At 37.2% G+C, this 23363-nt stretch overlaps 1 protein-coding gene across 1 annotated transcript in view; it reads right to left on the reverse strand.

The window, feature by feature from the left end:
- The window catches only part of PDZD8 (PDZ domain containing 8), a 52541-nt gene that overhangs the window by 22698 nt on the left and 6480 nt on the right, over positions 1 to 23363 (reverse strand). The window contains 2 exon segments of the mRNA XM_030951035.1: positions 8329 to 8431; positions 12434 to 12556. Coding sequence (XP_030806895.1) covers positions 8329 to 8431; positions 12434 to 12556 — 226 coding nt within the window.

Genomic DNA, 23363 nt, shown 5'->3' on the forward strand with positions numbered 1-23363 from the left:
GCAAGTGCCTACTTTTTTTAATGCACGGTCAACTTGTTATCCATCAGACTTCCATATATATTCAACCGAAGTAGAGCAACTGATGTTTTTCATTTTACATATATATAAATGCATATACTTATATGCACAACTAATACTTAAAAAGTGGATATGCATATTTTAATATATTTGCTTTTAGATGGCTTTTATAATTCGAAAAAAGCCAACAAACAAAACACACAAAAAATATTTCTGCATATCTGCCTCAGGTTTCTAAGGAATTAGGCTTCATTTCTTTCCTTCAGCCAAGGAAAATCTAAAGCTTTGATTAATGTCAAATGGATCTGAGGGTGCACAAACATGGTTTTTGTTCCAAACTAAGCATCTAAAAAAGGAAAGAGATGACAGAAGTAGAGATCTGAATATACTGACTCTTGGTTAAAGTATCTGTGAAGACACTCATAGTTCCTAAATTCTATTTATCTCACCCAAACTCTGACAGAGACAGCCTTTTACCAGATGCATTAAGGGAAATGCTCAATTTTCTAATGATTATTTACTCCTGATCACTCCTGATCTGCAGGTGCCCTTTGCAGAGCATCACTCAGCTCCCTCTAACCTTAATACACCAGGTGACCTTTTAGTCATTTCATTTGTATGACAGGAATTGGCAATTCCAGGTTTGATCCCCAAGGCTTTTCCAGGACAATTGCTGCACTGCCCACTCACATTATTCTCTCATTGCTCTCTGCCATCATTACAGAGCTCGGGGAGAACATGCACTGCACTTCTCTGGGGAAATTTTTGCTTATAATTTTTTTTTAATTATGGAAACCATTTTAAGATGCTTGCTCACCAAAAAAAAAAATCACTTATCTTGCACTGGTAACTATCTTAATATTCACTTTTGCCTACAAAGTGAGATACCACTCCTGGTATTCTACAGACAGAACAGCCACACTAACTGGTAACGCAGTAACCATAGAAAATTATAACAACAATATAAATATACCACTGTTCTCATTCACTCTGTGTGGCCTCCAAGTGTTGAGCTCCACCAGACCTAGAAGAGACTTGTAAGACTGAGACAAGCACCTAATTTCTGGTTCAGCTTGTGATTGAAGAGGGAGAAAGAAAGAAAAAAGATAAACAGTTGATTTGAGATAACGTTCAGTTAAATAATTACATTCTAGGAAGGCAAGATGTGACACATGTAACAACACTGCATTACCTTGGAATTCAAGAATTTGAACTACTTAAAGCACTTGACTTCATAAAAATAGTTACAATACATTAGACTGTACTCAGAATAAGGAATTCCTCCCACAAAATTAAAGGCTTTCTTTGCAGTCACTCAGTACATTTTACGCCTGTATTTTGACACTTGAACCATAAAATTTAAAATTACAACATCAACTATTTGTGGTGTATGGAAATTAATTTCTATCCCATTGAAGGGCACCAGATACCTACATTAAAGAATGGTAGGTTTATTAGTTAAATAATTAATATAAATAATTATAGTTATTAATTAAGGATACTTTTTAAAATCTCCATTCTAAATTTCTTCCTGGTATGCAACCTGATGATGCTTTTGTTTAAGCTAACGTAATTGTTAATTCAGACAGTGTAAACAAAAAAATAAGAACCAGAACCAAGCAGCTGAGATTTCTGGTATGGTCCTCCCAGCAGTTACTAATGCACTCCAAGTCTGTAAAGAGGTGAGATATTTATACTCAGAAGCAAGGACAATATCAGATTCCTGAAGGGCAGAAGTTAAACATCAGCTGTTCTGTGACAACTACAAGCACTTGCCTATCCTTTGACAATCTGCAGAAACTCCAATGTAATTTTCTCTTCCTTAACTGCAAGATGAACTTGCAGATGATGAACTGCTTGTAGCAGGAACGCTCAGACAGGTTCCCACTGAGCAACCTGCATTCAGAAAAGAACAACTCTGCAACTCTCATGTCAAACCCACACACATCTCACACAGATGTTGGGTGGGAGATAACTGGTTTTAGGAGGGTTTGTGAGCACCAAGCACCAATACCTTGCTATTTCTTAACAAGATTTTTACTCACAGCCATGGGACCCTTTTTCACAACTTTTTACCCACTCCCAGGCTTCCTCTCTGGAAAATGTTTCTGTTCAGTAATCACACATTCAAGCACAGGCTCCCCTTCTTCATTATTTTGTGAGACATAACTGTTCACCAATGGAAGGAAATTATCTGTCAACGTGCCCAACTTGATGAGGCCTTGATTTGGTAGGGAAACATTGCAACATCACTAAATACACATGAGCAAATTAGCTCCAATCCAGTTACTACCTCCTTAGTAAGAACAGATCCCAGCCTCCTAATTTGAAAAAAACCCCAAACCCCTACATTAGGAACAGGCTAACTATTATAAAGTTATCAGATAAAATATATTTTAAAAGTAAACTGAAGGGCTGAAGAGGAAAACAAACTACAAACCAATGAGAATAGAACCAGCTTATTTTTCCAAAGATGGCTGTAGATATCTGTGTTTAAATAAATCCCTCCTCTTCCACTTCAGTCATGTGAGGCAGCCTCCAAGCTGCCAGCTCATCTGGCCATACAACTTTGTAATAGGATGTAACAAAATAATTGAAAAAGCCATTCCAGAAATACTGAATTACCCAGGAACCACTTTGTGTACTCTGGTCAATAAAGCACTGTTATCTCTCTTACAATAAGCCATACTGTTTATACAAACAAAGTTAGCTTTCATGCATCAGCCATCTATTTATTTAGCAAGATCAGCTATCACTGTAAATCAATTTCTTTGCGAATGAGAAAGACAGCTGCTGTAAAACCTACTTAAAACTCTTTACTGCATTCAGTATTTGGACCTGTTACAGAACAGGCAACAAGAATAAGAGAAAAAAAAATAAGAGTCACCAGCACCACATCTGGTGACACTCTGAAACAGTCATCACTTTTACAGGCATTTCTAAGGAAAAGGTATAATTTACTGTAAATAGTTATGTATCTTTAAATATGAACCAGTACATTAAAGTATGACAAGAAATGCTTACAACTGACAGTCAAACTGGGTACTGTATCAAGGATGATGCATAAAATAGTCAACTGTAAGGTAACTCAATGAATCTGTACTACAGGTTGGCTATTCCATGAGTAAAAGCACAGCAAAAATGGGTTTCTTTTCAGATCAGCTCTGTAAAAAAGAGAACAGAACTAATCCTGAGTAAGCCTGAAGTTTCATGCAGCTTTTGTCCAAGAACGGTGATACAGAAAGTCTCACTAAGGACAATTCACCCAACATAACCAACTAAAAAGCTGGAGCCTCTTTCATGACTGATGAATCAGGAGGTCACTGCCATGTTTTCAGAAGTCAGCACCTTGCAAAATATCAGCTTCGAAAACCTCAGCTGGATAGACAGCATCACCAATGGCATCTGCAATACAACTTGGCTACAAAATCTAATGGAGCTTTCAACTGGAATTAGGTGGCTTCAAATCAAACTTATTTCACTATACAAGAGAAGTAGCTGGTTGCAGAACTCCTAAATCCAAGGAGCATGAATCAGCCTTACTGGCAACTCTCAGAGTAAGAGCTGGGGATGGGGAAGTGCAAGAACACAGCACTAAGCACTGCTCAGCTTCTTCTCACTTAAGTTATTTTATCCATTAATCTTTTCATCTACTATTTTCAATTTGAGACTCAGCAAGTCAGATTTGTTGCAAGCAGACAATGTCTGTAGCACTCCAGGGAAAACCACAATGTCAAATCTGGACAGAGGGAGAAAAAGGGGCATGGAAGGGAAGCCCCAGCCTTGGATGCACATGCTGCATTTAGGACTGTCTGCTGCCAAATGCCAGAGTGGAGCAAGCTCTACTTTCTGCCTGCCCCAGCAAGGGTGCTCATGGCCAGGATGCAGCACAGGACAGCTTCTGATGAGCAGGTAAGAAGTTCCAGGTCAGGCTGTGACTGAAATAATGGCATTGGGCTCTAAAGAACCATCTGAATATACACTGAAATAAACCCCTCTGCCAGTGGGGTTTTGGTGGGTTTTTTTTAATGTTCATATTGAACAGTTTCTAAGTAATAAAGAACTACAGCACATTTTCACAGAAGGTTGTTCACTAAATCACAGTAAAGCTTTCTGAGGCCCCAAGTCAAAAAGCTTAAATATTTAGAATGAGACTGAAAAAATCCTGATGGCCTTCAAGTTTATTTGAAAGACAGATTACAGAATATTATGTAAGGCACAAATCTCAGAACTATTCCCCATTGTATTTACAAATATTACCAAGTTTTACAAGATCATGAATTTTCATAAAAAGTGACATTTTCAAAAAGCTTTTCTTGCTTTAATCCTCCTTCTTTCTTTTGATAGGATTAAATGCTGAAATGGCAGGCTGTGAAATAAGCACAGTGAAATGCCAACTGTGAGGCATTTAACTCCATGTATTCACAAATTAACATTTCACAGTTGCTTAAAATTTTGACATTATAGTTTAGTACCTTCAGGCAACTCATTTCAGAAGGTGCTGGATTTGATTTACATTATTCTTCATTTTAGATTCATATGTTATGGCACTGGAATACCTTGAAGTTTCCCTTAATCCCCGATAAAGGAAATTTAGTTTTATGAAAAGCTGAGAAATATTGCTCTTTTTTTTTTATAGTCCTCCCCTTGAGTTATTCCAGTCCTGCTCACAATGTTCAGAAGGAACTGGAGAAAACATCAAGCAGTATTAATAAAAAACACTGGGATGCTAATCTTAATTCTTTAATTCCTTCTATTATTAGATTACTTCAGGAGATATTTTTGTGCTTCTGAGACAACTGCTGCAAGAGTGAATCCTATGGGTTACCAGACATGGCATTTTAGATGGAAATTTTTACTTTGCAGAATATGAAATCCAGTTTCAGTATTGCTCAAGTTAATATTTATAGAAGGGATTTCAAAAAAATCATAATGAAAAACCCTACCAACAATAAAAAAGCCCCAAGACTTACTGCCTGTAGAAATAAGAAATTGTGAAGAAATATGAACCCATGGCTATTCTTACAGTACCACCTCAGACAACACAGTTGACACCAGAGTTTAAAGGTGTTCCCTCAAATTTTTCTTGTGTTATGTAACTTTTTTCATGATCAATAATGGTTCTCTTGTGCTCCTGAATTTCTGTAAAAAAAGACTTTAAGAGAAAATTTGGAACAGATATATTTTGGGTGTGCAGCAGAGAACCTCTCCACATTACTTTGGATTCTTACAACCAATAAAAAGCACAAACCATTTTATAGTTTACATATGTATAAGATTATCAGAAGATACCAATCTCTTTGCAATAGTTTCTACAATTTCTAGAAAACTACTTAATGTTTATCAGAAAAATCAGTATGTAGATAAAAGAAACATGACCACAAAGATTTGCAGAGCAGTTCATAAGAAACAAGATTCTCACTTCAATACAACTGCACTTTTGAGTCATTCTTCTCTACAGAGGTGGATCCAGAGAAAAGCACCAGCATCTACAGAGCAGTCAGTGCACAGGGTACTTACAAAGCTACCTCAGGTCTCTGCTACTCATACTTCATCTCCATGTCCATCCTTCTGCCAGTTGTACAGAAAGCAGACTGTATTTTCCTTTTATAAATAAAGAAATTTCGATTTCTGCTGAAAAACCATGCTGTTCTTTTCACAACACTACACAGGAAGTGCACTGGTAGAGTCTCACCAAGGGTAGAGGGGGCCCAGGGTTCACTGAACAGATGTGCTCCAAGGAAAATAGAACAATTATTTTTGTTTGTAGATCAACCTTGTACTGCTGACTGGCAGTTCAGTGGACACACCCATCCACATTTGTGACACAGCCTCCATACAATCATGTATCTCATTATTTAGAGAAATCTCATTATTTAACCATAGAACACCTGTCTGCCAATCCAATGCTGCTAATGCTAATTACTGCATCCTAGCCATACATCACTTTTACATAGCAATGCACTGATTAACCTTAATTCCAGCAGCATGTACTACTAATTAAGGTATTTAAGGATGTTTACATGCTTCACATGGGAATGTGCCAAATCACTCGCTGAAGTCTTACTCGTGTTTCAGATTTGACAAACATAAGCCTAAGACACCTTTGTATTGTAATAGACACTTCAATAATGCTCCAGATATATTCAATAACACAGAATCTTTTTTCAAAATCAATTGTGACATCTACTAACGTTCCATAAATTCTGGGATCAGATTAAAGTCTTGCCAAAATTCATTACAAAGTATTAAACCTGTCTAATCTTTTATCGCTACTACTAACACAATAAAAAGAATGAAAATGTCAGGAAGTATAGAAAGTTATGAGAATTTTCCTCAGGAACATTGTAGAACATAGTCTGAATGAGGCTTGTATAAATTAGACCCTGTTAAATCAGAATGTACCTTAAACTTTTCACTTTAACTTTTCTGCTATTTCTCTTTCGTAGTTTCTGAAATTGTTATTCATTCTAACTTCATCTTGAGTAAGTATTGCAAATGTGAATATTACAATAAGGATTTAATATAAAAAAGATATTAAGTACTGCCATCAGCTGCCTCATGGTTAATATTGCATTAGGGTTAATAATCACAATTAAGGATAGAAGCAAACTTTTTGTTTAGAAAAATAACACAATTTTTTCATTATAACTTACTATTTAACTACTCAAACAGTTCATATTTCTGAAAATAACTAAGTTCCAGTGCCAAATATGTAAGCAACACTTCCTATTTTGTTCAGGATCTTTGAAAACACTATTACCACTCAGTGAGATATCCTAACATTTTGTAACTTAGCTTGAAAATTTAATTGGATTTCCTAAGGAAAAGAGATTTCCACGATTTTGCTACATCTGATGAATAAAAAGTAGTTCTGCAAGTTGCTAATTTTCAGTTTCCATATTGTCCCATATTGACATTTCAAAAGCAGGAGCTTTAAACCAGGCCACCATTCCAGGGGCCTCAAATTCAAGGTGGTTGGGCACAGTGGATTCAGAAAACCCTCTGTACATTGAGGGCCAGATTTCCAAAAACTTAGGACATTTTTAAAAACTGTCATTTCATTTAAAAACCTGCCATTTCACTTTAGATTCTGACACTGAAGATGAGTTTTTGAGAGCCTCCCCGTGAGTACTTTTTACAAGTTTTAAAAGAAGCCATTCCACCCTCACTCCTTTACTCCTACTGCCATCTGCTGTCACAAACACATCAGTGCCACAGTGTCTGCAAAGCGTTTTTCCTTTCCTCTGTGTAAAACAATGTGTTGCAACACTGCTACTCAACCTCTAAAAATAATCACATGCTAATTTGTCCAGAGGAGTGTAATGGTAAATCAATGCATTGCCACCTTCACTGCCACGGCATCAACCCTGCAGATGTTTTCATACACAGCTGCTGCTCAGCCATACTCCCTTTTTGGCAAAACATAATATACATAAGCTGAAAACAAGGATCACAGCATTTGTTACAAGGATTTTAGACCCAATGCAAAGTGGAATTCAATGGTGGAAAACTGAATGAGATGTTGAAATTCTGGATTCTTGCTGCTCCAGTAGAAAACGATGCTGGTCTCCAAACTCCAGTCAGATGTAACAAAGGCAAAGGCTTAAGTTAGTGGCACTCAGCAGAGGGTAAAATTCAGGGCAGGGATTTTTGTTCCAGTGATTTCTTTACACGAAACCAACTGTTAACACACAGTCTTTTTAAAGCTTTGGGGGGTTTTCTTCAATAAGCACACTACTTAATGCTCAGCACAAGCCCAATTCAATTTGATTACTAACACAATATCCCTCTAATGTAAAACTGAAAGGCTGTTTCATACATCACATCTCTTCTTTGAAGAAATAGAAATAAGGTCATTCTCACTCTCACAAAAAAAAAGGCAGGCAATCTGCAGGCTGTACACTGCTAAACTCCTGTTATCAAGTGCAATAATCAGTAAAACACAACCTTACAACACTGGCCAGGCAAAGACAGGTGAATCTTACTGCTTTCTAAACCCTGCCCCACCCAAATATAACAGGACTATAAAATGTATATTTTCCACTATTTGTTTTAATGCAACTGGACAGCTGGCAGAATATTCAAACCAGGTACAGTTTCAAGCACAGTTGTGAGAACTGAACACAATGTTATCCATACATGGTAATTTGCCAGAGGACTAAAAAGTAAATAACTGGTCTGCTGTACTTTGGGTTTGATTTTTTCTGCTATGTCACCCATTTGATTGCCTAAAGGCACACTTTCCAGACAACGTATGAAGTGCAGAAGACAAAGTGCAATATGCAAAGATGACACCCTTTTTTTTACCGTTTTAATAGAACTTCTTGATTTTTCTTCCCAAACATTACTGCTCAGCTCCATTGTGCAATGAACATTTGTTTCTCTTTCATAAGACCCAAACACCAGCAACCTGAAATAGAAAAGCCTATGGTAAGAATTGTAATACCATTACATATATGCCAGATATCACATAAAACTCTCTATTCTTCATCTACACACGATTATTACCAATGTGTATACACAGAAGTCCAGAGAGAACAGATTGCACAGGCACAGCCTTACACTAAAGGAAAGACACTGCCACCCTCTAGTGGAAGAACTCCAAATATAAAATATAACAGAATTTTTAGCTAAGGGTTTTTTTTGAGTTGACTTTTTTTCCTACAGTGTTGTTCTTTTTTTGGGGGGGGGGCAGGGGGGGATTGGTTGGTTTGTTTTTAAATAAAGTGTTCAATTGGCATTTTCCCATAAAGGGCTTTTGTTTTATTTTAGGAAGAGCAACCAGAGTCTTCCATTTTAATCCTAAATATCACAATGTGAAGCTCTTGTTGGTTTAAGAGAGTGCTACTGTAGATTAAAATCAGTTTACTACTGCTTGTATTTGTATTTCACTAAACTGGGATTCTCTTATCTGTGATTTTTGTAACATTTATAACAAAGAGTAGTTCTTCATGCATGATACCCTATTCCAGAAGGCTATAAAGCTTTTCAGACAGATATTAGTACTTGAAAAAAACAAAACAAACCAGACTATAAAGTTTAGGCTGTAGAACAGCAATCAAGTCGTTCACAGTTTATCTCACAGTAGCTGGAAACAGATAAATATTTTGGAATAAAAACTTAAAACAAACTTCACTCATTCAAAAGAGCTGTTAGGTTTTAATTTTCCCTTAATCTTTCTATACACATTTGACAAGAACAGTTCCTAAGCTTTCATCCCAAGTATCTTATTTGTGATTGTGATGTGTTATACAACTCTTTAGATGATACAGACACAAGCTGTCAGAAAAACATGTCCATTTTCTCTGTTTACCTCGACATTGTTAAATAATGTTTCTAGGTTAAGTATTTATAATCAAAAAGTCTCATCTTTCAGATGTGGATATTGGTAGTAAACATGCTTTGAACACAACTTTCACCAATGATCAGAACTGGTAAAATTAAGACAACCCAAGGGTAAACACCTCTCTGACTGTGACACCTCTCAAGCTTGCTTCTGCTCGTGTAGAAACACTCTTAGGGAATTTTTCAGGGGCACTTATGGCCCCTCTAAAATATCAGCCCAAGAGCTATTTTGCTGTACTGGATAGAAAAACATGCACATGAGATAGCTCAAAAGAGGAACAGAACAATTTTTAGCCAGAACTGCAACATAAGCCACAAGCAAAACCAAGAGCCATGTTGAGATTTCACCTTACAGCGGGTAAACAACTGAGAACCTGGTGTCAGGTGAACAAACACACCACAAGGCAGCCAAACTACACACTTAAATTTTAAATTTTAGAGAGCTCTTCATGCTGGATTTGGAGCTCAATTTCCAATTTCAGAAAGACAAAGGCAAAATTGTAACTTCTGCTACACTAAGAAAATTTTTGTTTGAACAGTATCTCCATTGATATGCAAAGAAAGAAGCTGCACCCTGTAAGACAGCTGCACATAAAGACTGACATTATTATCTATGACAATATTTTAAAGAGATATCTATATCCTACAGATTGAAAAGTGCTCACTCTACAGTGAGCACAGTTTTGGAAGTGTATTCTTGCCTAATAAAATCAGAGTTTATTACCTTTGTTACTTTTTTCAGTGTTTCTTGATTAAAAAGAAACAAAGCCAAAATTTAACAGAATGTTGCTTTGTTTTTCTCTTTTTCTTAGAAGCTTTCTGACAATGACAGATAACAGCATTTTTGCAACAATTCAGTTCTTTAAGGACACTGCACTTTTTGAAAACTTGAGTTTTTTGCACTAGTCAGATAAAGATTTGCCAGATATATTCCTTATTATTTATTTACAGCAAAGTTCCCATCCTTTCATTAATTTATGAACAAATTTAATTTTTCTTTCAACAGCATGACAGCAGAAAATTGCTATGGTCAAGCCTGCAATTAGAAAAGAAGTGTGAAAAGTGCAAATATTTGGTCATGTGAAGAGTATAATTTAATTAAACAAGCCATTTATAATACAGAAGAAGTTTGCTAAACACTTTACCACTATAGTTTCATTACTGATCTCCAGACTTAAATGGAGAAGCAGCAGAACTCAATTACCTGACTAGATGGAAGAATTCTACTTCCAAATTCTTTGGAGAAGTCAGAGATCATCTACTGTACTGAGAAAATATAAAACCTCCTGGGGCACTGAGCAAAACTGAAAACCACACAGAAATTAAAGTGATCCTTCATTCTGAAATGAGAATGAGAGGGCGAAAAATGTTTAGGTTCCTATGGTAGATGTAAGTGCAAAAGCCCTGGATGTCAGCACACAGTGCTGCACTGGGAATTGGCCCAGCCAAACTCACACCACTCACAGAGGGCTGAAAAAGGGAAATTTTTTCACTGTTACTTTTGTGTATATAGTGTATGTTTCTTTTTTCACTACCAAAATTCTCTATTTCTCTTTCTACCTCATCAGTATCTTCAGATGCAAATTCAACCAAGAGTATTTACTCCCCGAGGGACTCTATGGACAGCAGTTGTAGCTGTTTAGCTCAAAAAAAAGAATGGACAACTGGAAGATCTGAGGAATTACTGTGGGTCCAACAGTCAAACATCTTGGCTGAGAAGTGTCCATTGAGACAATTTCCAAGTGTGTGTTGAAAAATTCCAAGCTGCATAAAACACTTGGATTATGTCAGACCTGACAAATCAGCAACTGCATCCTCTCCCAGCCATCTGATAAGCATCTGTGACAGCTGAAAACACTGAGAGCTCACAATGATGTCAGACTGAGCAATCTGAGCTCTCAGTGCAAAGAAACTCAAGAGTTGATGCTGCACAGTGTTTCAGATTCAGGAAAGACAGCTTTTAAAGATTACTTCCCAAATCAAGAACAACTGCACACAGTGCAAGGTGGTCATCTTGGCCCTCATGATAAAAACAAATGCATCACTGGGCTGAAATTGGAGAACTGTTGTGAAGAGAGATCAGAGTTCCCTTACTCAGTACAATCAAAGGGGAAATGCTCCTGGTGGCCAAGGAATGCAGACAGTTGACCCTTGGATCATCCACAGAAAACACCACAAAGACAGGGAGACAGGTAAGCAGGAATTTTATCACAACAAACACAACCACTGCTGCCACCACAGAGCCCTTAGAAGCAGAAGAATATCTTCAGGAAATCCTGACTGCTGATAAATCACATTAGTACAGCAAATAGAGCTCAAATGTTGCACAGTGCTACAGAAAAAAAGTGCAAAGAGGAGTTGATATGGGAATACAAGCAATGAAAAGAATAGGTTAAAAAAGAGTCTTTCTGCAGAGCAGTTTAGTTTATTAAGAGTAGAACTGCACATGACTAGATCAAAGCCTTAGCACTACTTGGATAAGATCTAACATAAACCAAGAGGCCTGACAAAAAACCCCCAACAAACCAAGACCCCACACACCTTTTCTCCAGCTTTGAAGAGAATAATATTCTCTTCAACAAATGAAGGAAATTGATTTTATTTCTTTCCATTATTTACTCAAGACCAAGACAGTAAATAATGCCTTATAAAAGTGATTTGGATTTATCTAAGTAAGACTGAGTGAAACTATTATTTCCCTTTGGTTACATAATACAGCAATATAATTACAACATTTATATTGTCCTGGAAAGAGTCCCATGATTTGGTGTGGCAGAAAAGCAAGCCAAGCAAATAAGAGGAGGCACAGATTAGCTCATAACTAGGCAAAATTCAGAAAGGCAAAGGCTTGCCCCCACAAAAACCCAAAGTGCCTCAAGAAAGTAACTGCAACTTTCATTTGTTCATTTTTACTTCAAGCAAAGTATACTTAGTGGTTAGAGTTCAATCATAACACCAAAGCTGCCACTTTGCAAATCAGAACTGCCCTACAACTATAATTACTTCAAACTGAGGATACACAGGTCCTTGCTTAGTCAAGAATGAGCAAAAGTGCACAGAAATATACCTTGTACATTCAATTAATGTGACCCTCAGTCGACCTTCTGTCAACAGAAAATCCTGTATACAGAGGTCTCGATCTTCATATTCATCAGCTGGCAATAGTTGACATGGAAAAAATGGCTTGAACCTGAAAAATATAGAAGAAACTTCTCTTAATTCACATTGCACAACATGATCACACAAAAATATAAAAAAAGGTAACAGGACAATAATGAATCTTTAACACTCTTTAAAAAGAGAAACTGCCATTCCTACATATTCATTGGTCAAAATGAATGAGTAGGAGCTACTGAAGCTTTTTGAATGCAGCAGACTGGACAATACAAACAAAAATTGCTTCACAAGAATAAACTGAGTAACATTTTCTAGCACAGATAATTTTTAGGAGGTGAGAAGTTGGTAAAGATCACACAGTATTTTTACAATTGCAAACATGATTTAACACAAGAGGCCTACTGCAGTAAATATCTTAGCAGATCTTTAAGTTTATCTGCATAAACATCACAGCATAGAAAGATGAAAATGTGCTATGACCCTAAAGCTTAAATTTTTATGACAGTACACCCTAATGTACAGTGAACATAGGTTCACTGTACCACCTATGTTGGTACACCCTAATGTACAGTTCACTTAAGTTACACAGATTGATTCTTCTCTCACTTTGTAAAAAACTTTAAGTGGCTCCTCTCAGCCAGTCTTCTTGAATAAAAATATAGGTATTCTAAACATTTGCCCTTGAGCTTTATTTCCCTCACTGCAGCATGTGATTCACAGGAAAAGCAGTTCATGTTCAAGATAACTGTGCAAAACACCAGCTATCTCACCACATAATTCTGTCTCTTTGATTAGAAACTGCTGAGTTATAAATACCAATTCGGTTTTTAAGTGATAGTGCTCTGGTGTCGGACACAGCCCTGATCTGAGGGAGGGAAGGAGGGGGAGAGGCTGCACAGCTGCAGCCCCATCACATGGCTGACACACACAGAAAATCCCAACACCAGGGGCCACAACCCTGCACAAAGAATGATATCACAGCATCTGTGCTGAAGTTTTTGAAAAAAACCCCAAAAAACAAAACAAAAAACTCTTAGAGGGTGTTCCTTCTTTCTGTCTTTATTTATTGCTCTCATTTCCCAGCACTGCCTTGTGCCTTGGTTTCCATCCTCTGTCACTGCTGCAGCCTCCCAGCAAGTATTTGTGTGGAGACTCAAAATAGCAGGAAAGGAGCAGCAGAGCCTGCAGGATGGCTCTGCCATTTCATGAGAAAGAACTCTTTCATAAGCACTGTTTGCTCAACCATCAGAGGCATCTGCTCGTCACATTCGGAGATCACAGTATGTTCAGGAAACAGTCACATGGAGCTGAACCGAAGAGTTTCAGAAACTCAAATAAATAATTAAGCATCCTTTAACTGTCAGCACACACTTTGGGAGGGAGCTCCATGCTCTGATTCCAGACACTTTGGTTCTGTACGAGCAACAGCCTCATACAGAGCCATGAGAAAGTAATTTCTTTTGTTCTCTTTGTGAATAAACACAACTCAACACTCCAGCTATTCTCCTGAAATCCAATTCAATTTCTAACTTTAATTTGGTTCCAAGTTTCTCCCTCATTAACTCCTTCATAAAGAAAACCATTTTGAAATATGTCACATAAAAATACTCACTTTTAAATATTTTTTAAAGGTCTTGTGCATGAAAAATAGGAGGCTATTAAATCACTCTGGGCACAGTTTAGGTTTATGAGTATACCACAAACAACTAACTCAAAATATGCCTTGTTCAAGTACTGACTGAGCTGGTACTTTACTCATAATCTTCATTTATAGCTCTTGAATTACTAAAGTAATAGCAAGCATCACAAGGGTAGGGGAAAAAACCACCAAGATGACCGCACTGTTTCAATTCTGCAAAATTTCATCCCAGTTCAGGGCCTGATCACCTCCCCATCCAGACCCATCCCACGTTTCTCACTTTAAGCACAAGCAAGGGTGCCCTGCTCCTGTTAGGAATGATTTTACCCCTCAAAATACCCACTTAGCGAAGATTTTGTTAGGCAAAAAAGGATGAGTTAGGCAAGCACACTGGAAAATAATAATAAGTTTTGAGTGAATAGGTACTTGTAGGTTTGAGGATTTTTTAAGCACTAATAAACTGCTTTTCAGTTAATACCAGCAACTGCCAATACTCCTTCTCCCAAATCTATTATAGTTTTCCATGGGAGCAACAAACTAACAACAACAATTCTGAGCTTCAGTGACTTACTGCAACAAGATTTCTGGCAGGGAAAAAAGGCAAAGGAAGAGGATTCAGTTGGTTACCATTAGCTCTCCCAATTTCTGCAAATATCATGCCTAAAAGTGTTGGCATTTTGAAGGTCTTTTGCTGATGTATTCACCCATCCTGCAGGACATCTACAAGAACACAAACTTGGACAAACCTATGTTATATCCTAAAAGTAAGAACAGAAAAGCAAAATAACAGACTGAAACATTCCAGTAAGGATGCAGACATATCCACCTACACATTCGAACTAAAAACATCATCCTCAAGTGACTTCAGAACAAAGTGTTGGTACAACACACACTGCAAGCCTTTGCTGCAGCACAGAATAATGAAACAATCCCCAGAAAAAGCTGTTTTCCTTGCTAGATTAAGACAATGTTTTTGTAATTTTGATTTCTATTTTCAAAATAATTTTTAAAAAATTCATACAACAATGAATTAAAGAGGAATTAATTCTAAAATACCAATACAGTTATATACATTGATATATAAAACACTTAGCAGTGCATGGGGGATTTGGTGCAGCACTACTGAAATTTTCTACAGATACAGGATTAAAAGGCAGTCTCAACATAATGTTTAATTTTCAACAAGCACTTATGTTCACATTCTTATCACAACTAATTTGCAAAATCATTAGCAAAAAAAAAAAAAACACATCACCTATTTCCATTGGCACTAGCAACGAACAAAGAGCTGAATATCTCACATTAAATGCATTTTTAATGTTTTAGTGCTGCTCTGGAGCCTTCCAAATTTATATCATAGCACTTATCTATTTAATTTACAGAGAATTTGTGCATTTCCAAAATTAAACATTGGACAAATTACTATTTCCTGTAGATTTCAATTACATACTAGGGAATTGAACTGTTGTCAGAATATTTAAGTACAAGACAACACTATTTATTTGGAAAGACTTTCCCACTGGGAGCTGGTGAACTAATACAGACCCAGATGGGGACTGCTGGTAACAGGGTGGGACCATTCCCTCGTGTTGTAAAACCACCCACAGGAAATCCATGCTCCCAACAGGTCAGGCATCACAGGCTCTCTCATCTTTTTCCCCATGGTAGGAAAAGCCCATCAACTTCCCCACCTTTTAAAAGCAGGGCACAGCCATCATCCTCCTCCTATATGGCAGGACTGCAGCATGCCAGCAATGGATGCTCCCCCTGCAGAAAGCCTTTAAAAGTGCTTTAAATGAAATGCTTATCATGCTTTTTCAACTTCTTTTTAAATTATCAGAGTCCCTCCACAAACTCATTTGTCCAAAGGTCTGAAATTCAGACAGCACAGTCTTAAGAAAAAGCTAGCTAAAACTTAGCATTACTATGAAGAGGAATATTCATCAATCATGTGATATTTAAGCAAATGAAAAAATCTCAACCCTACAGAAACAGCATTTAAAAGAAGCTGTAGCACAGTGAGTGTTTCTTAACAAATATTGCAAGATACAAACAGCAAAAATTCCTCCTCCACACAAGGAATTACTCAGATGATTATACTGAAGGTAATTAAGATAAAGTTACTGAATTAATATATAGGATTAAAGGTAGACACTAAAATAGCACAATACCAAGCTCTTCCATACACAAAGCACAGCAAAAATGTTTCCAGCCACTGCAGGCAGCGTCTCCTTGGCGTGAAGGACTTCTGCACTCCCTTCATGCCAGACTTCAGAGTCACTTCAGTGGCTCATTCCCTCTTCAGTGACTCATTCCCTCTCACCACCACCTCCCTCAAAGTCTAGATCAAAAGTGTATCCAGAAAAGCCCCAAGCACATGAAGCTTCTTCCCTTCCCTTCAACTGCTTTCACGCCTGGAATGGGAGAATTCTCCCTTCCAGCTGGCGGTTCTGGGAGGCAGAACTCATCTACTTGGAACAAGTCTGGATCTGGTGATTTAATTTTAAAGATGTCTGACCTACATTCCCTTTAATTTAAATTCACCATTCTGTGATGATTGTTTTGTGGTCCTTTAGCCAACTTTTAACAGAAAAGAGGACAGAAGTCTTTTATACCTTAGTTTAATTAACCTAATCCCCAAATGAACTGCTCACCTCAGTACCTATTTAATGATATTTTTACTTGCATGAGGAAATCTATTGAGAACTAAAAAAAAATTGATTTATCTGGTATGATAACCATATGCTTCTGTGTCTGCCCATTGCTTCAGTTAAGAATATCCAGAATCACAGTAAAAAAAACCAACAATTGTTCAGAGCTAAACAGAGCCAGAAACAAAATTCAAAAGCTGTCAGTATTCCATCTCCTACTTGGAGAAGGAGAAAGTCTTATGGTTCCATTTATAAGGGCAGGAGGAGGTGGGATTTTGTAGAGCTTTTGCTAAGAAGTGAGAATATTTTTCTAAAATAAGTTATAGGAGAAATTTTAACTTATTCTCTGGTTTATAAAGGAAGTTTGGTATCTAAAACAGTGTTTAAAATTACTGACTATCAGTTTAAGACCACATTAAACACTTGAATTATATGAATCCCAGCACTACTCTATTGACATAAAACATTTTCAGGTTCAGGAATTTTGAAGTTACTCTAAATGAATATTTGAATTTTAATAAAGAGCAAAAAAAGGTTTTAAATCTTAGAAGAATCAATCAACCAAAAATGCAAGCATCTTCAGCACAAAGCTACTTTCAATACATTGCAAGTCTTAATTTTCATCTACAATGTTAAGCAAAATTCTATTACAATCTAAAGAAAGACTGTGTTTAGAAGATTTCAATTTTGCAAGTGCAACTGTATGTAAAGATTCTTTTATCTAAAATACTGTTGAAAGAATAACTGCTAGATTTATTTTCAGTTTGGGGCTTAATCAAAAAGTTCAACTAACTACGCAACAGAATTGACTCATTTTTAGATTGTTTTTCACCTGAGTCACAGAAACACAAGTCAGGCACTACTAAAGCATGTAAACTTTAAAAAGGGATTGACAGCAGATATTTTAAGATATAAGGAAGTCCTATATTCTTAACTGCATGCAATTTAAGTTTTACTTCTACAAACATTCTAAAATATTACAATCCACTCCTAAAAAGACATGATCACCTTAATAAGAGCTTAAAAGTGCTTATCAGCTAACATTTACACTTGTCAGGTATTATAATGTAAACAGCTTATATCATTCTTCACACTGAAGATATAAAAATGAGGTTTATCCTTATTTTGAACAAAAAAATAGTAGCAGTAATGGTTTCTCTATAGATTTTGTTATAGATTTTACAAAAGCAATTCTCCAGCTTCCATTCATTTCTCAAGGAATAATGCTGCTGCTGAACTCTATCAGTATTTACACTCAGGAATTTGAACAATTCAAATTAAAGTAGATTTCTGTAATGAATAAGACTTATTTCAGCTTTACTCACAGTCATGAAAATCTAGCTTACAAGCAGCCTGAACAAAAACCACTGCAATAGGATGGTGTTTATTTTCTAGGAAGTTTTATGGTAAACTGCAAATCAGATCTAGTAATCCACCCACTATCTTACAGGACATTCTGCCACACACATGTAGGAGGCTCATACACACAAGGCCTCAATATATGAACAGTCCCTTTTTTTTTAAACCAAGGCCTCAAAAGAAAAAAAAAAAGATTTTACTAGTCTTTTTTTTTTCTTCAGAGAAGTTTCACACATTTCCAGATTCTTAAAATAGTCTTTCTTCTCAGTAATTCTGAGGTATATCTTGAATCATACATTTGAGACAAGACACTTCCCAAACTTCAATTTGTTCTTGACTTCCGCAAGAACAAATAAAAGAATAAATGCAAACAGTCTAGTAGCTTCTTCAAAAAAGATCACAGATTTTTTTCTTGCTTATATGACAGAAACTGCAAATACAACATGGACAGTCTTAATGATATGGTTTTACTGCCTGCATTGGAACAGCCACAGGTAAAAAAAATCTAACCAAAATTTCTTTCTAATCATCACAAACCAGATCAACTTTACCATGTCCATATTCTTTTGTATTTCAGGAACACTTCCCAAATTCTAAATTCCAAAAATACTGAAACAGCTTTATTAACTCAATGTAGTCAATGTCTGTTTGATCCCAAAGTTTCCAGGTTCTGTTGATTCAAACTAAGGGATGAAAATCCTGCTGTAAATTCTGACAGGATGAAGCCAATTTTCCCTGTGTAACTAAAAAGCCTGAATTGTTGTGGCTTTGCTCCAAATGGGACAGAAAATACAGAATGTGCTTATGTTCACGTAGAGCTGAAAGAGAAGTAGGTGTGGTTTAGCAACCAGCTTTCAGGCATTCAAGGAAAATAGCAGCAGGAAGAAAATAACAAAAAGTAAAAAGCACAAACACACAAAAAACCAAATAAAACCCAAGCCACCCCAAAACTCTACCTTCAGCCAACTGGATTAGAGGTTGGTCCCAGTGACTGATGCTAGGCAAACATTTGCTTTTGCTCACTTCAGCAGACTGCTCTCCCATAAGGAAGTCTCAAGTCTACAAACATCACCTGTCTGCAATCCGGGTCAGAGCAAAAAGACGAGGATGTTCTAGGAGAAGTCTGAGCTCTGAACGACTACTCTTGAGCTGAAGAGTTTTAATCCTCTGCACTAAACCCTAGCCTACATCCACGTGAAATAAAGTGACATCTCTTAGGCTGCTTAGACAGAAAACAACTGTCTCACTGCTGACAGCAGTCCCTGACAGCTGTAAACCAAAAGTGAAAAAATATTTGTAGCTGCTGTGAATTCTAGGCAAGAGAGCTTCCCAAGGTTTATCCTCACTCCTCCAGTTAGTTTTAAAAATGCTCAAACTGCAGAAGCTTCTCCTCAATCTACATTTATCAAGTCACTTCTGACAAGACAGAAGATGCTCCAATTCACAGCCTGGGAGCTCAGGCTTAGCAGTAGCATTTTCAAAGCTGAGATAACTGCCAGCTCACCCTGAAGCTGGTTTGCAGAGAGCTCAACGACTGCAGTGGTGGGGAGGGCACAAATGGACCCAGGGACACACCATGGCCATGCACTTGCCAGCTGTCCACCAAGCAAAGCTGACACCACAGGCAAGTCACAGCATTTTATTTATAGACCCACAGTGTAAACAGGATCAAGTAACACAGAAGCTCAGTCTGAACATGACCTGTGGCACCACTGATGACAATCAAACACTGATGACAATCAAGGGTTTGCGAGGTTAATTAACAGGAAGGATTCCTGCACTTTCCAAATCCAGCAGCACTCATGGCATGTTACAACTTGTGATTACATTTGATAGAAGCAGCTGCTCAAATTATGAATTTGGATACTTTCTCTAATTTGCCCTCATTCAGAGGAACAGAGGAATAGAAAAAACCATCAGAGTTTTTGCAGAATTGTTTTAGAACAATACCACTGCCTAACACTGCTGTTCCCACCCCACCTCCCTTTCTAATTCACTGGGCTCTTTGCTCGGAAACATTAGGCTTGTTTTGTTTCTTCTAACATATTGCATCAAATTTTGTTAGCAAGTATATGGTTATTCTTTAAAAAAAACACCAAACCAACAAAAAAACACACAACTGTTGCAGTTTCTGTAGTCATTTCCCCTGGTTAATTACTTAGAAACTATTCACCAAGCCAGATCCTTCAGAGGTGATCCAAACACCACCAGGAAGCCTGGTGCCATGCCACCACCAGACTGGAATCTTGCATTTTTACTCTTCCTATTTCAGTTCAATAATGAACCGAAACAATAATGGTTTAAAACATTTACTACACAAGTGACATTCATGAAAAAAGTCCATTTTAATTTTTACTACTCAATGGGTTTCCTTTAAGATTCTACATATAAAACCTATGTGACAGGATATTTTTCACAGGTTTAAGTATAATTTAAAGCATTTTACGTATGTGATAGTAATTACTACCAGCATTGCTATCTTCATTTCACTGGCAAACACCACACTCTTCTACTTAATGCCATTACAAAAGTATATTTTAATATTTGTACACATTTCTTTCTGAGTGAGCATTTTTCATAGCAATGTTGCCATTGACACTGTCAGAGGAAAATATCCTGCCTAGCATTAGGTCTCAGTAAAGAAAGTCAGGAACAAAGTATGTGACTGTCATGATTTCCATTCAATATCATCAGATAATTTCTAAAAGACAGAAAGTAAGAAATAATGATTTTGAATTTACATCTCAAAGTGTCCCTGTAAGTTTTTCAGCCAGAGCAACAAAAAACTGCCAAAAATTAATTCCCAAGTGCTTATCCTAATTTAATTTTATGCTCATCATATCTGGCAATTAATTACTGCCTTTGAGTGTGTGTAACAGTCTGATTAATTATCAGTGGCTGATCACTGTAATACACTATTTTTTAGCTTTAAGGCATGTGGGAAGCCTTCAAAAATGTGTGAACTGCACTGGTGTAGTAGAATTCCTCATGGAACAGCTTTAATGGAGGGGACACTGCTGCTCACAGGCCATTCTGCTGAGCTCCAGCAGCACTGAACAGCAGAATTAAGATGTTATTAAGTTAAGTTGCACCTAACAGCTTTAAGGTTAAAATGAATTAGAGCAGCTAATAGGGGAAAAAAAATACCAAACTAAGTAGCTCTCCAGAGCCCAGCTCAGGGTTGAACATAATTTCTGTGAGTTTTTTTCCTCATAAAACTTAAGGTTTTCCCCCTCTTTCTTGTATTCTCTGCTACACCCAGCATCTCCTGGCAGTTTGCAGAGCTGTGTTTGACCACAGACAAGTCTAAAACCCTGCCAGCCTCCAGCTGGGTCCTACAGGAAACAGTCCTGAGAGGACTTAACCCAGGCAGGGCTCCACAAGGATCATTGCTTGTTTTCTGCATGAAAGGATGGTTTGAGATCATCACACAAAGTTTTCCGTAGTTCCACAATTCAGGAATTTGAACAGACTGGGGTGACACAAATTATCTATTAATGTAACCTACCTATGTGGGTTGCTAATTCCTCTCCATACTCAGTTTAGAAAATAAAGCTTATTAATCCTAGAAGAAGTGTTACATTTAAAGTCTTTTACTATACTCTAAAGAAAAAATAATATCAAGAATATCCAAATGTTGCAACAGTTTTAAATCAACAAGTGGGAACATGAACTGCAAACACAGGAGCATACTGGGTGACTTTAGGCCATCTCTGAAGGAATGCAGAATCAGCAGTTTCCCACAGAAATCCAGAACACGAAAGGATCAGCTCCAACAGTGAATCCAGCAGCTTGAGGCTGAGCTTCACCAGCACTGCACTGCTCTACCCCTCTAAAACCCACTGTCCTCACCCAGGCTGCTTTTAAAAGCTTTCTGATCAAGTGCCATTTGCCAATAAAACATTAACTGTTTCATGCATTTAATATATATAAATAGGTTTCACAAAAAAAGCCTCCTACATTTTTACATCCAATGAGCTACTGAGAGCTGTATTAGCTACAGATCTTCACAGGTAAATTCTGTGTCCTTTTCCTTGAATTAATCTCCTTCAGGAAAACCCGGTGTTCAGTTCCATGTGACTAGTGGGGAACACTAATCATACTATCTATCAGAGCCTAAAAATCATAATACAGCCTGTAGAAGGTGGCTGAGAAGAGTCCAGTTGCAGAGCCTGAACACACCTCCCTGCTCCAGCAGACAGGCTCAGACCCTGTCCACACATTTCTTAGAATCCACTCATTTCTTTGGTGATACAGTTCAGTAAAGTGATTAACTCCTGTATGATCTACATTTTGAAATAAATTACCCTTAAAAATAAACACTATTACTGCTTATTTAATATTTATTTAAATGCATTGAAAGCAACACAAATTAGGACAACTGAATAAAAAGATCCATATTTGTGTTCACTGAGCAGCATGGTCAGTTCAAGGTCAGAGTCCAGATGAACAGAAATGTGGTCTCAATGCTGGTGCATGCAAAACACCATCAAGTACTAAATAAATCTCAGCAGATTTTTCAGTCTTTATTCACTATCCACGTGAAAGTTCACTGTAGGACTAAGATCAAGTAACTTCTAACACAAACCAGCAAAGGATTAAATGAGGTAATTTTCTTTACATTATTATTGTACAGTGTTTTATATACTGTAGAAGAAAGTAAGGAAGAAAAGCTGAAGGAGGTCCTATTTTCATGTCAGCCCAAATTTGCCTCTTGGATTTCCATCTGCAGCAAAGGCAGATGCTAATGACCAAAATGTGTTCCTTCATCCTGTACCTTCATCCATCACTCCCTCCAACTGAGATTTTCTCTTTGCCCCATGCCTCTGGTCTCCCAGTTTTTTCACTAATCCATCTCAAGTCAGTGATGTGTTAGTTCCTCACCCTTATAGGTAAGAATAGGAAATATAAGATTTGTTGACTAACCATAGAAAAAGGCTCACTCTTAAGCTGGAAAGAATGCCACCTGTATGCTGGGAAATGTCTGGTATGTAGCTGGTCACTCATTACTTCTGACTTCACTATGAACAAGCTTCAAACTGGCACTCTTTCAGAATTCAACCTTTCCAGAATGAAAACTCATGAAGTGCTGGAGCTGGGGAAGATGACTAAAAATGTTCCAAAACCCTTAGAACGAATGGATTTGAACTTGCTAGCTACATAAGATTTACATACAGCCATTGTACCATATGATTTCATACAATCTTAAGAAACTTGTACTTAGTGACCCC

The sequence above is a fragment of the Camarhynchus parvulus genome, chromosome 6 (genome assembly GCF_901933205.1).
Source record: "Camarhynchus parvulus chromosome 6, STF_HiC, whole genome shotgun sequence".
NCBI classification, from domain to species: domain Eukaryota; kingdom Metazoa; phylum Chordata; class Aves; order Passeriformes; family Thraupidae; genus Camarhynchus; species Camarhynchus parvulus.